This window comes from Cebidichthys violaceus, unplaced genomic scaffold, assembly GCF_023349555.1.
Source record: "Cebidichthys violaceus isolate CVI_PGR_0920_01 unplaced genomic scaffold, fCebVio1.0.p SCAF_22, whole genome shotgun sequence".
NCBI lineage: Eukaryota > Metazoa > Chordata > Actinopteri > Perciformes > Stichaeidae > Cebidichthys > Cebidichthys violaceus.
In genome coordinates this window covers 7592416-7610766 of record NW_027176395.1, presented here as the reverse complement: position 1 = coordinate 7610766, position 18351 = coordinate 7592416, and the positions used below count along the sequence as shown (strand labels likewise).

The window sequence follows — 18351 nt, the reverse complement described above, 5'->3', positions numbered from 1 at the left end:
ATTGTTGTCATGACACAGCCTCTTTAAAGTAGGACGTTAAAGGAGAAAGATACTGAGACCTGCTGACTGCTGCACCAGCCCTGTGATGGTTTTCTTTCTATAAATCTGCCCTCATGATTAAAGCTGGACAAAGGCATTCTCGTGAAATGAGTAACGTTTCCAATTATCCTTCAGGATTATTTTGTGACGGCTCTGCTGTGGACTCCAGTTCATGCTGATGTGTATTGCCTTCCAAGTCTACAACAAACTTGATACTTTCCTCAATGTAAATATATTTTGTTCTGTTCTACAGAGACCTGAGGTTCAATAAAATCAAGGATTTACAACCAGCTTCCTTCAGACGATTGAAGAACCTCAACACACTGTAAGTCTTTGTCCCTGCTCTGCTTACATGACTGTGAACTGTTGTAGGCATATATTACATTGCTTTCTATATGATGTTTAATAGTAATAACATCCTGTTGCTATGAACATGCAATGAAATCAAGAAGGCTAATACTGAAAATGAACTAAGCCAATTTCCTTAAAACAGCACTCGGAGCAATTGTCGCTTCCCAAGGAAGTCCTGTTTGTATCACACACACACACACACACACACACACACACACACACACACACACACACACACACACACACACACACACACACACACACACAAAGTACATTCTTGCTCTGTTCTGCTTTGGTTTCACACATGTAGGTCAGCTCGTAATCTATGAGGAATTTATTTTTCCACTTCCACCCAGAGAGCTATTCATCATATGTCCAGCCTGCTAGATGGCGCTGAGCTATTAAAGCAGAAATGTTCCAGGTTTTTGTGTTTTTCAATGGCCACATATTAGTTTGGGCAACCTTGTAAGCATGCTTTAACTTATGTAGCCATATCAGTATTTAGACTGTTCAGATGGCTGCTGGAATAAATCAAACACACCTCACCTTGTTCAAATATTTGCAAACATTATTGAGACGCTTCCTCATCCATGTGTGCTGTGGTTGCTGCGAGGTAAAGTAGAAATGTGCACTAAAATGCAGCAGTGAAAGCACTTTCATAGCATAACGCTAAAGGTGAAGATGTGTGGATCCAGTTCTGTATCCATAGTTAACAAACATGAGAATATGTGCAGGGCATGGCCCTAGTGGTTTATTTGGTTTCAAGGCAAGAGAAAAGCCTGTTGAGGGCTTTATATCCTGAACAGCTCTTCATAGTTTCTGGCTGCACTTCCACACACTGCACAATAACACACCGTAAAGTCTATCAGTCTTTGAACTACAGCAGCAAGTCCAATATTACTGTCATACAGACAGAAATATGTCTGCAATGTCCGTTGAAGGGGAGAGCCTTTTGTCGTCTCTCAAGTTAGTGTACATTTGAAGCCAGAAACTTTCTATTTTTGTTGTTCGAAGAAGAAATGCATCTAATGATGTTTTTTTTCTGTTAGGTTTCATGCAGCACTACACAAAAAGAGTGAACAAGTGATCACTAACCATTAGGAACTCCAATTGAAATCATGGCGCTTTCAAACTGCAGAACAAAGCTGATGACTATAAGATGACCATAAGAACCTCTTCCATATGTTTTACTGTGCCAACAACTGTGAATGACGTTATACTGCATCTTGTGTTGAAACGGACACAGCAGACTTACAATGAGGCCAGAACAAACCTACTGTCCATCTTGTAACTACAAAAGAACCCTGTTTTCTCTCCTTCACAGCCTCCTCAACAACAATCATATACGAAGGATCCCCAGGGGGGCGTTTGAAGACTTGGAAAACCTCAAATATCTGTAAGTTGCCCTCATGTCAATTTCGTTTTGCATTTGCTGTTGAAGCAGTTAAGTCAACATAAGATGAAGCATGATGATACACGTCTTTAAAAACAAAAGCATGCTCGTTGAATGGAAATGTGGAAGACAGCTGATGTTGCCAGACTGCTCAGTCAGTGAAAATGTGTCAGAAACAGCATCAATGAGAAGTCTCCCTTTGTCTGTTCCTCTGTACTTATGTGTCTGAAAGTGTCGACCTGGAGGCAGAGTGGAGAACAGACTGTGGAGGCGTGTGTAGCCTCAAGGTTTCTGAGGGATTGCTAGTTTGCTTCCTTTGTTAGTCACTTACATTATCATCCCACTGGCCTACGTTGTGCTGAGAGCACAGTCTGGGCTCAGTCAGGTATGAGAACCTACATACGGTAGAGGACATCGGGACAGACCTTTGAAATAGGGAAGGGTATATTTGATTAGCTTGATATCCTTTTGTTTGGTGAGATGTATTGTACATTTTAAGACTGAAGACGACGTTATGTGATGTGGTCTCTGATTAGGCAAAGCTAGGAGTCTGCATGTTGAAAGTAAACATATGAATATAGATATATTAGCAGGAACTACAGATAAAGGCCCGGGAAAGAAGTAGCGAGACATAATGTTACATCACTGCCCAGCTAACATCTTGGACAAGCACTGCCCACTTGAGACAAGATCATAAATATCAGCTCAAAGAGAGAGAGAAGGAAGAGGGGGTGAGTAGAAGGGATGTGGGCTTTCCTTTTGTTTTTCTCTTCAGCTCACTGACACACAAACATACACATCCTCACATATCCTCTCTGTGTGCTGTAATAAAGTCCTGTGGCTCTTTAGTAGCTCTTTTAATTACAGTGGCCCTCTCACCTAAAAGCAGAGTTGATCCTTTGTGATTAGGGTACGTCCCCCCCCCCCCCCAGCCTTCTCCCTTCCACCTATTCAGTGGTCTCTAGCTGGGGGCTAGATTGTATCTCCCACCTCACCTCCTCACCTCCTCACTCCCTGTCATTTTTCACGTCGCTCTCCCTCAACCACCTCCACATGTTTTTGTGAATGTTAGTGTAGATCATTTAATGAAGTGATCAGCAGCAGTCATGAAAAAATCCATGAGTCTTAAACCAAAACCCTAACAAGAACAGTGAGGAAGAAGGTGAGTCAGGATGTTAAAATGCATACTGTCTACGTCTTGATGAGGAGTACCACTAAAGGATATCTGCTCATTAAAGTGAGGCCCCTTGAGATTTATGTCCACAACCTCCAAATCCAGTTTCCCCCCTCCCCACACACACACACACACACACACACACACACACACACACACACACACACACACACACACACACACACACACACACACAGGATGCAGTCCACTGTGTTTCACATTGAATACATTTTTTTTGACCATTTATCTTTTTACATATGATAAAGTTGTTTATTTTTGTATAAACCTTTCATCGGCCATAGTAAGACACCTGATAGCGTTCACACAGAGAGGTCATTGCACTCATGTTTAGTTTTCCATACATTGCGTCACTTGTGAGATCTGTATTTGTCGTCAGGTCGCTTCATGAGTGGAGTGGTGGAGAGTGAAATGGAGAGATGGCAGATGAAAGGATGAACAGCTTTAAGCCATTGCTTTCCTAGTATCACATTTCTTTAACATGGATGACGGAGAGAAAACATGCACACGTATAGGTGCTAAAATGCAAGCTGCATATTACTGCAAGTCCCTGACAAAACAGGAGACATGGAGAATGATTAGACACACAAGGAACCTGTGATGTCATACTTATTGTTTGTCCATTGATATTTTTCCTGAGATGTGCAAATATCTAATTGTTGATTTTATGTGAATGTTTGTCTATTAATAGTCATTGACTGAATGTAATACATTCCATGAGTGATTTATAGAGTAATTCAATATTCTGGTAAAAGTCTTAATGAGTGTAGAATAGCTTTGTTTACTTTTGCTTTTTTTGTACTTGTAACCACCCATAGCGACATCTACCGATGTCAATGAAGCAGGGTAGTGTAGTATATTCTTTAAATAGATGTAAGTCTGCAGTAAAGACACTGTACAAGTAGTAGCATACATTTCATTTAAAACCAGCATCTAAACAATCGTTATTATTTCAGATCCTCTCTACTTTCTCTCATAATAACCAGGTAGAAGTCTGATGATCCTGTGTGAGAGTGTGTGTGTTACTAATGTTACTGATTATCTCTCCTTTCAGCTATTTGTACAAGAATGAAATCCAATCAATTGACAGACAAGCATTTAAGGGGCTTGTCTCTCTTGAGCAACTGTAAGTGACCAACTTCCTCGTCCACCTTTTCCTTCTGCTCGACCAGCTGCTCCTCCTCCCACCTACTGTCTCTTCTCCGTCTGTAAGACACCTCTACCCCCCGAGAGATTGCTATAAGCAATCCATGACGCCTGGTAAGGTCTACATGGTCTAACGTGATTTATAAACCCCATTACAGTTAATAAACAACGATGAAGTACAAAAGTGTCCCCGCACAGTTTGGCAACGGAAGTGCAGCGGAGTCCAAAAGCTTGTCAAGCTATGCAAGGGTATTGACCACCAAAGATGGTGAATGCAACCTCAATACATTTAATTTCCATATCTGTGTGATATAAGTGAGTAGTAGAATACTGTACATTAACAATTGACCAGATATTTAGTGGCCATATTAATACATGTATTTGTTGGAGAAACCTGTAACGTTACACCAGAGAGAGATCACCAGCACACGAGTCACTAGACGCTTCCAGCTACATTATCTGTGTTCATGTACAGACATAGACTTGTATTGACTTTTGAAATAGACACTAAAAACAGTGCAGTGGTAGTCAACACGTTTAATAGCTCGCAGCCAGTGTTATCAGTTTAACCAGTGACCGTGTTAACTGGAGACTCTCAGCCAAATGCACCAACAGAACATGTAGGTGTCCTTTTAAAAGGCTTCAATCTATTTTAAATACAGACTCACGCTCACCATCCCTTTATCTAAGCTATTACAAGCAATCACAGATGCAGTGGGTTGAAAGTCACCAGTTAACGCTGAAACACCTGTTTCTCCGAAGCAGTCGTGATTATGTAGGAATTCTATAGAACTTGAGTCCGCTGTTGGAATATCAAGTCTGACAACCAAACACTTTGATGCTGAGGACAGTTTCAATCCTATTTTAAAGCTCGCTAACTCGTCTAGATTAATGTAGCAAAACGCCACTTCCGTTTCCAACGGGCGCACGCATGGTTTTGATGACGTCTGCTATAAAAGGGTCTATAAATTAAGTCATGTACAGACCGGTTCAGCTGAATTGCATTGCAAGGCAACAGCTTGGGTCGATGTTTACTTCCTGTCATTCACAGACACTGGAACAGGAAATAAACTGTGACACATTCGGAATGTTTCTGTTTACTGTGAAATGGTCTGTAGACCATTTTAACGGAATAACATTCCAAATGTGCCCCAGTGTACTTCCTGTTGCAGTGTATGTGAATAACATCAGTTGACAGGAAGTAACCATAGAACCAAGCTGTTGCCTAGCAATGCAATTCCGTTGACAGAGATGTCACAGATGTTGACATCATGTGTTTTGGTCTGTTATGAATGCCGTATGACATGGCTGTGTAGGCCTTACACCGGTGTCATGAGAGCTCTGTTAGTTACTTGTCACTGCAGTGACACCTTCCACCCCCCACCCCCCCACGTGCGCCCCTCTACCACTTTTCCACCGCCACCATGCATGCAGTGTGTGCACCCCCCCATGTATGCCGCGCTGACCCTCTTTGACCCCTTTGCATGAGTCGCATGTGTTGTGGTCAGGAACACAGATATTTGCCCCCCACCCCCCAATGCAAAGCTCAAAGCATGTTATCTAGCCGTGTGCTGCTGGTAGTGCTAGCAGTGTGGTGCTGGAGTCAGAGCTTCTGCTTGAGAGCAAAGCTTGACTCACGTCCCGCGTCTCTCCTGCTGCTGCAGAAACTCCTCTTCTGCTCCATTTTGCTGTGACCTGCTCTAAGTGTTTATTTGTCAGAAAGCTATCCTGTATGTTAAGTGTGATCACATTAAGCTGCTTCCTGTGAGTCTTGACACTCTGAAACTTCTGTGCTGCTTTAAAAAAAAAAAAACAATACTAAAGTTGTATTGTTATACACGGGCATGTTTGAAAAGAAAACAACACACTAGCTACTGTTGATTGATGTTATTAATACCAATTGTGTTTTCAGAGTTGTAATAGAACTTGTGTGACCATTGTGTGCAGAAATGATCCCTGTAGTCTGTCGATGAGCCAGTGCGTCATTATCTCAATCAATATGGCTGACATTTCCTTTAGCAAGGAGGAGACCATGACTTACTGCACTCAACAGAGAACAAATGGCCGATTCACCACGTCAATCCAGTCCCAACATCAGGCTCCCTGCCTGGCAGCTGTTATGAGTTTCGCTACAGCAATGAAGGATTTTATATGTGGGTGACAAGTTCTGAGCCAGATTGCATATACTTTAATAGCTCTTCTTCATCCCCACTGGGCAACAGAAGCCTGAAGTCACATGCTTCCTTTTGAGGCGATATGCACTTACATTCATATATGAGCCACCACCACTCATCTGTTGGTGTTATCAGCATGCCAGTGGGGTTCTTAGTCAACATAGGAGCAACGTGAATGCAAAGTAGGGCATCTTCTAGTTAGGGCTGCACGATTATGGCCAAAATGATAATCACGATTATCCATCCATCATCTTTAACCGCTTATCCTGTTCAGGGTCGCAGGTGGGGCTGGAGCCGATCCCAGCCGACAGTGGGCGAAGGCAGGGTTCAGCCTGGACAGGTCTCCACACTATCACAGGGCTGACACATAGAGACAGACAACCATTCATGCTCACATTCACACCTACGGGACATTTAGAGTCAGAACCCAGAGAAAAAACACATGCCGACATGGGGAGAACATGCAAACTCCACACAGAAGGGCCGTCCAGCCCGGGAACCGAACCCAAGCCCTCTCGCTGTGAGGCAACAGTGCAGCCCTGCTCACAACTGTTTTGATCAATACTGAGATTAGTATTATCCATTCATTTTTAGGGACAAAATATTTTTTTGCACTTTTACATTTCAATTAACAGAGCGCTGCTTTCACTTCCATATTGTCTGACATTCCTGCAAACGTACCAATTCTTTGCATCAAAATTAGACTTACATGTGTTCAGTGCAGTTTTGTTTTGCCCGTCTGCTCCCTAAAACAGGTAGTATACAGTATATTACTCTTCTACTCTTTCAGGAAAGTTTTTTACAGGCTGCATGCGGCAGCATGACAGCTCCCCAAAAGTGAAGCCAAGAACATCTGGCTGGCCTCCTGGCAGCTGGTTGTTTACAAAGTTTTCTGCAAGCGGAGCACACATTCTAAACATCAATATCATGGTCCTTCATGTTCACTTAGTTGTGTGAAGCCAAAATGGTGGTCGTGATTAATATTCTATCAATTGTGCAGCCCGACATCTAGTCCTCTTATCACAGATAAAACCGCAGCTGATTGATTTGATGTCATGTCTATCTAAAGTTGTAACAGCTATACTGGATAACAAATAGCATAGTTGTGGGATGCTGATTGATCCTAGAGGGAAATGAAGGACTCCAAACTCATCTTACTGATGTCTTCATCAAACCTCTCTGTCTTTGCTTGTCTGTCCTGCGTTCATGTTGGGTGTCCAGTACAGCTTGTAAAAATACAGCAAAGAATCAACAGTTGAGATGTCCTTACAGACAAAACTAAAGTGGATTTGTATGTGTGGAAGACATCTAGAGGAAAAGTGCATTTTAGTTTACATTCTGTGCTGCATGTAGTCTTTCTGTGTCTGTCTGTTTTGTTGCTTTCCATGTCTAAACAAGCAGACACCCAACTGAAGCTGAACTTTCAGTTACCATTCAGTTGGATTTCATTTCCCTAACCTTTTATTTGTTAGTCTATGGTTTGATTTATGTTTTCTCAGCTCAAAGGCTTTTGGGGGCATAAATTATGTTTGCATTCCATGAGATAATCGTCGTGCTTGCTTTTCACCTGTGGGCAATCTCATTTCAAACTTAAAACTTCAGCCAAAGATTTTCAGACCCTGTATATCAACTGTCCAAGATGAATGCCTGATGTACTCCCGTCTGGCTGCATTCACCCAGAGCTAGATATTTTCTTAGGTGGTTATTTTCAGTAATATGAAGTGCCGGGGGTGGACAGGTGAACAGGGATGACTGGAGGACACGTCAGTGTTCTCATTTACCCCCACCTCTTTGGGCCATGCACTTCTATTTAGTCAGACAGGGAGCCCTAATCCACTTTTACTGTGCTTTGTCTACACTTTGTTCTTCTCCAGGTACCTGCACTTCAACAACATTGAGTCTTTGGAACCAGAATCATTCACTCACCTACCAAAGCTGGAACGACTGTAAGTTCATCCTGTCTGACCAATCGCTTAAGATTCCTACAAAATGTACTGTACGCAGTTCACACACAATCCTACGTTCTCAGGAGGAAGAAGCAGATTCCAACTTAAATGCTGACATAAATCAATAGATTAATAGATCCAGCGCCGCTGGATTCACCAGTGCACTTGATGGAAGCCAGAAAGCAATAACTAACATGATGTACTTGGTATGGAATTAAAAGCGTCAAGTCGGGCAGGTCCAGACTTTGCTTAGCATGACATTGGAATGACCTACTGTGGTAAAATGTCAGCTGCAGTATAAATCAGTACAGCCAAATGCCTCCTAACAAGCCTCTGAGGCTCCATGTATAGTAAAGAGATTAGTTTGTCGTTGCTTCAGACAATAATACGGTAATGATAGCAGATTGTGGGAGTTGATCCCTGACTTATATTTAGTTCCCATGAAGCTAATTTAGTGCTGTGAGATGATGCAAGTGTTCCCTTGACTCTGTAGTTTATTTGTTGAACAGATAACTCAGACCTATGTCTGTAAATGTATTGGGTTTGCATGTCTTTGCTTATTATACTGCTTCCAGAGATACTCACATGGGACAATTGGTCAGAGAGAAAGAAACCAGTGGAACTGAATGAGATCACAACTTTCAAGCCAGAGTCCTGGATTGGATTGAGGATTGAGAACACATCTTGGCCTCATTAAACAAAGAGCTGAACTAATGGCAACCACAGATAGGAATGTCACACTGAACATGATCCCAGATTATATACTGCACTAATATTTATCGCTTATATTGTCATGGGTTGCAATAGTGAGTTTAACTTCAATTATCCTTAATTACTAAAAGTACAGTTGTCCTATGGAATCTGTATAAGGTTACCTTGATGTGTCGACTTCATATTAAATTCATTATCTCTCATCTCATCTCATCTTCAACCGCTTATCCGGGATCGGGTCGCGGGGGCAACAGCTCCAGCAGGGGACCCCAAACTTCCATTCATTAGTGATATTAATAGTGCTGAGCCTGATCACAATAATACTATCTCTGTTAACATGCTTTTATTTTTTGTCAATAACCAGTCAATCAGCTACTTTTGTAAGTGATTTAAAGCTGTGGTTCTCTTAAGTACAGACTGACATAATGTCAAGTGGTGCAACGGATCATAAAACTCACGGTTCAGATCATATCATGCAGCTGGTCTACGAGGCTCCAGACTATTTTTTTTTTTTTTGGCGCTGTCCGAATAATCATTTCAACCATCAAAAATTCTAAATGTTATCCTTTTACTTTGTTTTAGTAATTAATAGTAGGTTTTCTTCATAAAAACACACAATTCAAATTATAGGGAAATAAAAGATTGTGTTTTTATGGATTAAAACAAATCTTGTCATAAGTAGTTTTAATGATGTATTAAGCTGATTTGAGCTAATGTAAACAGGTCATAAATCATCACTAATAACTATATATGTTGCTCTGATGTCTGTTATAATTTACCTTTGCCCAACCTTCATTCGTTAGCTATTAGCAGTGCTGCTATCGTTACTAACTCTCCTCCTGTCAATTTAAACACGTATTTGTTGTTTACAATCTTAGCATCAGAGATCGACGACTTGAAAAGCATGAATGCAGATGTCCTGATCGCATATTTTACTAAATATTGGCAGTCACCAACAAAACTTTATTTAACACTGTGATGGTTAACGTAAAACTGTAATTAATCAACGCTTCACATGCGTGCTGAACCGCGAGGGGGGGTCAGTACGGATCACAGATGGACAATGGTCCATTACAACCCTAATAATGTCTTATATGTAGTCTGTTAGCTGCCTACGAATGCTCTGGATATGAACTTTCTTGATAACGTGTACATGTACTGTCGCCTCTGCTACTAAAACTCTCCACCAGATGTCTTAAGGGTTGAAGAAAGTCCTTAAATTCCTGTTTCATTGTCCTTGTTTATGGGCCAATGGCTGCCCAGTATATCCATACTTCTCAGTCACTGGAGAGAAAGAGAAGAAGGAGGGACACCTGCCAGTCATGGTGGAAAGGGGAGGGAAGGGAGCCCCAGATGCACACTCTGAGTGACTTGTTGGGGAATATCTCCATGGTCACGGTCAAAGCAGTCACTTTGGTAAAGTGTCCAGAGAGCATATCTGTAGATCGATTTCTACAGGTTGGGATAGAAGATGAAGAGCTGTATCAAAGATTATCTTGGTTTAGTTATTTAAAGTCACAGTGCATAGGATTTAGTGGCATCTAGTGATGAGGTTGCCGATTGTAACCAACCCAATACCCCTCTGCTCACTCTCCGTGGCCAAGTGTGTCGGAGAACTACGGTGGCCTTCAGGTAACGTAAAAACATGAAAGGCTTTCTAGAGCCCGTGTTGGGTTTATCTGTTCTGGGCTACTGTAGAAACATGGACACGCTGCCTTTGATATGAAGGGCTCATTCTAAGCTAATCAAAACAAAACGATTCTTAGTTCCTGGCCAGCTATATTATGAACGTTGATAAATCATCTTACAGTTTTTCTCTCTCTCACTCAGGTTTTTGCACAACAACAGAATCTCCCAGCTCGTCCCGGGAACCTTCTCTCATCTTCAGGCCATGAAGCGACTGTAAGTGGAAATTTCCCCAACAAACCCCTGAACAGCTGTGTTAGAATGTCTCTATCAATTCCTGTGTCTCACTCCCATGACAGCCAGTATCAACTGGGGCCTGTTGTCAGTTCCATGCCATATAACCACACTACACGGTTCTCATGCTTCCTTGGCTGCAAGGTGCTTTCTATCTCAAGGCTCACAGCGCAGTCCTTCCCATAGTTTTAGTATTCTCTGTTAGAGTTAGCTTCACTGGAGATTGGAAGGGACTGTGCAGGGCAGGATGTGATGACAAAAGCAAAGAAAATGAAAATTTTAATATCCATCTTGCACACAAGATGCTTAATTTCCCCTGACATATGAGAATTCAGGGTCTTACAACACGAGGCCAACTATCTAACACAGCTTTAAACCCCAACCTCCTCCAGCCAACAGGCAGTGAAGAACAATCAGCAGTTTGACCTCATTGTTTTTCACCTTCTTGTGTTTGCACCGATGACCTTTTAAGAATGTGTTAGATCTCAGGCCAGTGCTTAAAAAGACTAAGATAAGCTGCAGTTGACTCATGGCAGTAGTGTTGGAGGATATATATATATATATATATATATATATATATATATATATATATATATTATCACTCAGACCCTGAAAGGATAAGTGTGACTAAAAATCTAATTTGTTCATAACACACTTGAATAAGGGTCACATTGTGGTAGAACTGAAAGCTGGATCAGTTACCAGAGGGGGAGGCCAAGCAGAGAGATAGTTTCCCACGGCAGCAGCAGAGAGTCTTCCAATATGGCCCTGCTGAGCCCCATGTTTGGACTGAGCTGGACCTGGCTATGCCAGACCAGTTTGAGTTCATTAACTGCCAGAGAGGGTTTACACAGCACCGCTACATGCACAACTCCACAGCTACAAGTCATATATATGCTTTATTGATGGACTACATGCCCATTTCTCACCTGCTGTGTGTTTGCATGTCTGCGTGTCTGTGTGTTCAGGCGACTGGATTCCAATGCGTTAAACTGTGACTGTGAGCTGCTGTGGCTGGCTGACTTGCTGAAGCAGTACGCTGAGTCGGGCAATGCTCAAGCTGCTGCCACCTGCGACTACCCCAGCCGCCTACAGGGCAGATCGGTGGCAACGCTCACCGCAGAGGAGCTCAACTGTGGTATGGAGAACATAACCAGACTTCCCACTGAGCATGACAATTCCAGAATATCACGGAATGTTTGCTGGGGGGGGTCTGACAATAGCAGGGTCTTCATAAATCGATCACTTCTAGGTATAATGTCAAATATAATTAAGAACTTGTTTCAGCTGTTCCATTGCATTGGCACCTCTCCGCCTCAGGCCCAGCTGTACAACCTAAGCACTCTGACTGGTTATTAAAAGCCTCCTTTTTGAAACTGAGAGAAACAAACATCTGGGCAAGCATACCTAAAGCCAAACTGCACACACGTGGTTGCCCAACAGCACGCATGTGGTTTCCATGTTTCTATTCCTATACATGCTCTCCTAACTTAAACCACAACTCAGTCCACATACAAAACCTACAGCCCTCCTGCCAGCAAATAACAAATAGCAGGTATTCATAGTCACCCTGTCTCACACAGACACAGACACAGGTGTATCCTCTCTTTGTGTCTGAGATCTGCAGGCACCCAGCTGTTTCACTCTTCATACACCACAACATGTGTCTCTAGTCTTGGTAGAAGTCAGTCAGGACCCCCTTTGGCCTCTGGTCTCTCCAGTATCTGTCCACCAGCAACTGCTTAGTGTTGGGATCTGGCAGTGTATGATATGTATGCACATATGCATGGGTGTGATGGTGTGATGGCGCGTCCACAGCCTTCTCATGTCATTGTTTTTAGTCCGTTTTGTCATCTATACAGGGTGTAGTTACAGAACTAAACACTATACAACACTAACAACACATACCATGAGGGTAATTATCTGTATTGGTGATCATATGTATGTATTGGTACCTGCTTGACCACAACCATGCCAGCAGAGCTTAGATCAGCTTGGATCCATTTGTTAAGTCTGCAGGAGGGACTTAAGCTCTGTGTAGGTCTGCAGAGGGGAATGAAACCTCTAAGTCCTATTCTCATTGGGTGGTACGTAAATCATCAACCTATACAGACCTGAGACGACCTTTGTCTGAGTTTAAAGACCTGTTTGTGTGTCTCTAATTATAGTCTGAAAGTTTTTATTGTTGAATATGTATTCTCTGAGCTCATCAAATGATAACATCTCTTCACTCTCAATGATTCGTGAGACACAAGATGCCCTGCAGCTTTGAAGGCTGTATTGTTCCATGTTGGGTGGGATGCTTAGCTGTTCTTGTGATGCCAATATGTTTTATATTTTTTGGAAAATGTACTGAAAAGAGGTATGGAAAAACAAACAACATGACAAAAACAAAAACAACAAACCACCGCAATGCAGGATAACATGTACCGTTAGGATGAATAAATTGATTATATGTTTTAAAGGTAAACTTTTGCTGGAGTATCACTTGCAAGCTTTACAAGTCAAAAGGAAGTATGATTAAGTACAGGTTTAAGTGCACTGATGCTGCTTAACTGCAAGTAGAAAAGAAAGTCTGTCTGGCACATTTTGACTTGGTGTCCATAACAGGCGGTTAGCTCCTGCAGTAAATCCAACCGGCTAAGCTCTGTGTTTCCTCCAGCTCCCACTGAATGCTTTCGTCTGGGCCAGGCAGGCGGGCCAGTTGGCAGCTGACTGTAACCCAACCACATTTAATTCTCAGCAGCTAATTTGATGGCACCAACTTGCCCATTCTTGCTCAAACTTACCCCCTCCACTTCATCCGTCCGCATAGCAAGACAGATGAAGTTCCCCCTGTGATTGAGGTGGAACGATGCACTGCGGGTGGAACAGCTGTCAAAACAGCCGCCTTTCTTCAGATGAAGTGCCCCCTCTCTGCACAAGTGGTATCTGATGAGCCTGGCTTGACTCCTCATTGGACCACGATGGAGGTCGGGTTACCGCAAACCGGATTTAAACTGCAATTACAATCCCCAGTGTTAATGTGGAATAATGTGGTGGTAAGAGAAGAGATGGGTTGATATTTCAGAAGCTTTTTATGAGTTTGGGTTTGGTTTACCTGCAGGTGTACACAGATTTACCCCCATCCCATGGACTGTTCTCTGTTTAGCAGATTTCTTTCTATTGGGGCATATTCCTCGCCTCAGCGTCTGTGTGTTAGTACTGACATGCTTGTAAGGTCTTGTGGAAGAACATTATGTGGCCAACGAAGATAAAAGGCACTCAATCGTCAAGGTTTGTGTCTAACACTAGAGACTGTTTCCATGATTTCTTCAGGAGCGATTTGTATTGCAGTGGCACACCCTGATCTTAACTTAAGAGAACTTCTAATAGCCCCTTCGGGCAACGCCTGCACACACAGTGGTTAGTTGAGGTAGTTGAGGTAGACTATTCTAGAACTCAGGCCGAGGAACTGACAATGGCAGTAATCTTTGGATGCGGTGGCAGTATAGCCAGAAGATAGCCTCCTGTTTGTCTAAACTGCTTCTGAAGATCAGCGTACATGATGACTGGCTTCAGACTTGGAAATTCTTGACAGATTCACTAGAGTCTTCGTTCAACAGACAGGCTGGTTGGCTCACCATACAGTACAGGCACATACAAATGAATGGACGATGAATTTAAACCTGTCCACAATTACCTTCCCATCTGTCCTTCTCTTGCAGAGGTACCTAGGATCACCTCAGAGCCCCAGGATGTCGATGTGACATCGGGGAACACTGTGTACTTCACCTGTCGGGCTGAAGGCAACCCGAAACCACAGATCATCTGGCTCAGGAACAAGTAAGGAACTTAATGTTATGACCATGTTACGTAACCAAAGACTCCCTTCTCTGACTGTTTTGATGTTTTTTGGTTGTTCTCGTGAATGCGATACCTCAGGAATGCCTTGAGGAGGAACTGACTAGAATTCTGTGGTCAAAAGGTCTCTGTGACCTCAGCAAACACATTCTTGGTCACAAACCAAAGATTGATATGTTAATTAATTCATTAGTGGGATGACCGTGGCTAAGAGGAGAGCAGGGCTGTCTTTCAATCAGAGGGTCACAGGTTCAATCCCCGGCTCCTGCTCCACTAGTCTCATGTCAATATGTCCTTGAGCAAGACACTTAACCCCAAAAATTGCTCCCTACAGTATATAGATAGATACTGAATTGTAAGTCACTTTGGATAAAAGCCTCTGCTAAATGACTGTAATGTAATTAAGACATTTTTGCTCAAATGTCAAATAGGATAAAATAATGAAGTGTTGACATTTTTGACAGACATGGATAATAACTGATACTGGACTGGTTGGCGAAGGCATTCAACCGTGAGGCGGTAATTCTATTTAGAATCAGAATCAGCTTTATTCAGCTAGTTTCATTTGAAAGATTGATTTGATACATGTGTTTAAGTCCCATAAATTGTTGACATTTGAAATTAATTAAACAGAAGTTGCCAAGTTCTGACATTGCATTTCCTATTGTAGAAATGTTGGGATTATGCCAATAATGATTTAGTGGAATTTTCAAAAGAGAGTATGTGAGTATGTATGTGAATAGACTGCATACACATACTGATTTCTGTTTAATCGGTTGTGATGTGCATCTCTGTGCGCTCCTGACAGCAATGCTCTGAACATGCGTGATGACAGTCGTCTGAACCTGCTGGAAGACGGGACGCTGATGATTCAGGACACCAGGGAGACAGACCAGGGTGTCTACCAGTGCATGGCCAAAAACGTGGCCGGCGAGGTCAAGACCTCACAGGTCACGCTGCGATACTTTGGAGCCCCCTGTAAGTGGAACCTCTGCACACCACAGGCAACCTACTAACTGCTCAAGCTGCATCGTGCAACATGTCATGCAGAAATCTCAATTATGTCGATGTCCAGGCTAATTACCTTGGATCACACTTACATCACACTGCCAACAAACAAATCTTTCACAACAGAATTTGTCCAATCCAACTTAAATCTTCTGCTTTGTTAACTTTTGTATTCACGTTTGTTGGAGTTGGAACAGACTGATGACATTTTGAACAACATGATAAGGCTTCCTGAATGAGTTCTGCTGGTCAGACTTGACAAACATGATATGACCTCTTTCTATTATCAGAATATAGCAAGGTGTCTGCACTGTGAGTAGCACCTATGTTACCCTTAGAGTTCAATAGGTCAAATAACTAGGATGTCTCACCGAGCAGTGAGCAAAGCCCGCTGGCTTTCATGTCAAATTTATATCCCGCATACTTACACACACACACACACAAGTTCATTCTGTCCTCCGTTTCTCACACATCAATCACTCACAGTGTCAATAGCTGCCGCTGGGGGAGATTAGCGTGGCTGTCTCTAGATGACCCGAGGGTCATCACCGGGGTGATGGGTGGCCCTAATGACGACCCCTTGTTAAGGAACCGTTTCTGAGAGCAGATGTTGAGCATTTCCTGTCTCTGTGTGATTGTAAACACTAGGACTCTAGCTTTGTACATATTTCCTCTGACTCCACTGTAATCACTGGCCAAACATGGACAAGACTCCACCATATTTTGTGATACACGTAGGAGGTTGCTTTAGCAGTAGTCAAAGTGCTGTTATTGACAGAAATAGATGATGTTTGTGTATGAACTGACCCTGCAGACCAGAAACCCAGATGAAAAATGTTGTCACCTCTCACCTAATTACCCCCCCCCCCCCCCCTCTCATACTTCTCCTCCAGCACGACCAAGTTTTGTGATCCAGCCCCAGAACACTGAGGTGCTGGTGGGAGAGAGTGTGACCCTGGAGTGTAGCGCCACAGGCCAACCACAGCCCCGGGTCTCATGGACAAAGGGCGATCGCACACCCCTTCCCAACGACGCCCGCATCAACATCACCCCCTCCGGAGGGCTTTATATCCAGAACGTGGACCAGGCGGATGGGGGACAGTACACCTGTTTTGCCTCCAATAATGTTGATACCATACACGCTACGGCGTATATCATTGTACAAGGTAGGAATCAGAATTCACTTTTCTCTGTTAGGTGAATAGACTTGGGCATTTGGATTTATTATAAAATTCTCAGCACAGTGGTTGAAACATGAAACTTGTCATTGCTTGTGATATCCTCCTGCATTTGTATCTTGTATCTTGTGTTTTCTGCAATCTGCAATTTGGGATTTATTAGAAACCGTTAAAAACGAAAACATCTTATTCATAAAACAAAGTGTTTCACAGATGGAAAAATATATTCACACTAGACACCGTGATTTTTCATGCTATTATCCTGATCATGAATTGTTATATTGATTACATTTTGTCAAACTGACTTATCCCCTGGACGTACCACTGTATGTCATCAGCTGTTGTTGTGAATCAGGGGTCTAACAGCTCCGTAATGTGTCCTGAGCCTGTCATGGCAAGTAATGGCTCCTATGAAGCCAGATTTCATTGTCATACCTTTGCCCACAGCAATCCCCCAGTTCACAGTCACTCCACAGGACCAGTCAATCCTGGAGGGTCACACGGTGGACTTCCCCTGTGAGGCAAGTGGTTACCCCCAGCCGGTGATTGCCTGGACACGTGGGGGCAGTCCGTTACCCCTAGACCGCCGTCATGTGGTCCTGGCCTCCGGCACTCTCCGCATCACCCGGGTGGCGGCCCACGACGAGGGCCAGTATGAGTGCCAGGCGGTCAGCCCTGTGGGGACAGTGCACATCGCTGTGCAGCTCAGCATCCAGCAAAGAGGTGAGGGTGTAGGGTGAAGCTTCAAAGTGACCATGTCTACTTGAAGCAAAAATATCCTTCAGGTCATAGCTACACTAGGTTAGGTGCCATTCATCTGCTGGTGAAGATCCACTGCAGTGGTTAACGTGGAATCCAATCTGTTCTGACAGAAAAGTAAAATATTTGGCTGCTGAAAGGCCCTCATCAAACATTGCATGTTTGAGTAGGAGGCGGAGGAGGGTAGTGGTAGGTGGTAAAATGTGAAGAGCGTTAGTACTGCAGTACTCTCCATTCACAGCTAATTTTACATTTTCACATGCAAATCTTCTATTAAACAATGCTTATTTACATTGAAAGTTATGAAAGATAAGTTAGTGTGTCTCACTGCTTCTCTCTTTTGTGTGTGTGTGTGTGTGTGTGTGTGTGTGTGTGTGTGTGTGTGTGTGTGAGAAGCTGAAATTACAGGCTTGACGTAGCACAGGAAAGCATGGCAGTCTGTAATCCTGTGATGACACCATGTTTTTCCATGTAGTAATGGCTGTTAACATGGCACAAAGTACACGTTGCATAATGGCCCCACACTGCTAAAGCGCTGTACAAGCCCACAACCATGCTGGCAGTGTATGATGGCTGCCTTCTTCTAAGAGCACTGTGCAGAGGAATAGACAAAGCATTAGAAGAAAGTGAAAGCAGGGATTGACAGATTTCAGTGTCCCTCTTGATAATATTATCTGTTTTGGAGCATCCT

The 18351-nt window shown here is 43.0% G+C and overlaps 1 protein-coding gene across 1 annotated transcript in view; it reads left to right on the top strand.

Moving 5' to 3' along the window:
• Positions 1-18351, top strand: part of LOC137877731 (peroxidasin) — a 45080-nt gene that overhangs the window by 8818 nt on the left and 17911 nt on the right. The window contains exons 2-11 of the mRNA XM_068717794.1: positions 293-364; positions 1715-1786; positions 4030-4101; positions 8170-8241; positions 10783-10854; positions 11841-12010; positions 14580-14697; positions 15524-15693; positions 16617-16889; positions 17349-17624. Of these exons, the coding sequence (XP_068573895.1) occupies positions 293-364; positions 1715-1786; positions 4030-4101; positions 8170-8241; positions 10783-10854; positions 11841-12010; positions 14580-14697; positions 15524-15693; positions 16617-16889; positions 17349-17624 (1367 nt within the window). The remainder of the gene's footprint in view (positions 1-292; positions 365-1714; positions 1787-4029; positions 4102-8169; positions 8242-10782; positions 10855-11840; positions 12011-14579; positions 14698-15523; positions 15694-16616; positions 16890-17348; positions 17625-18351) is intronic.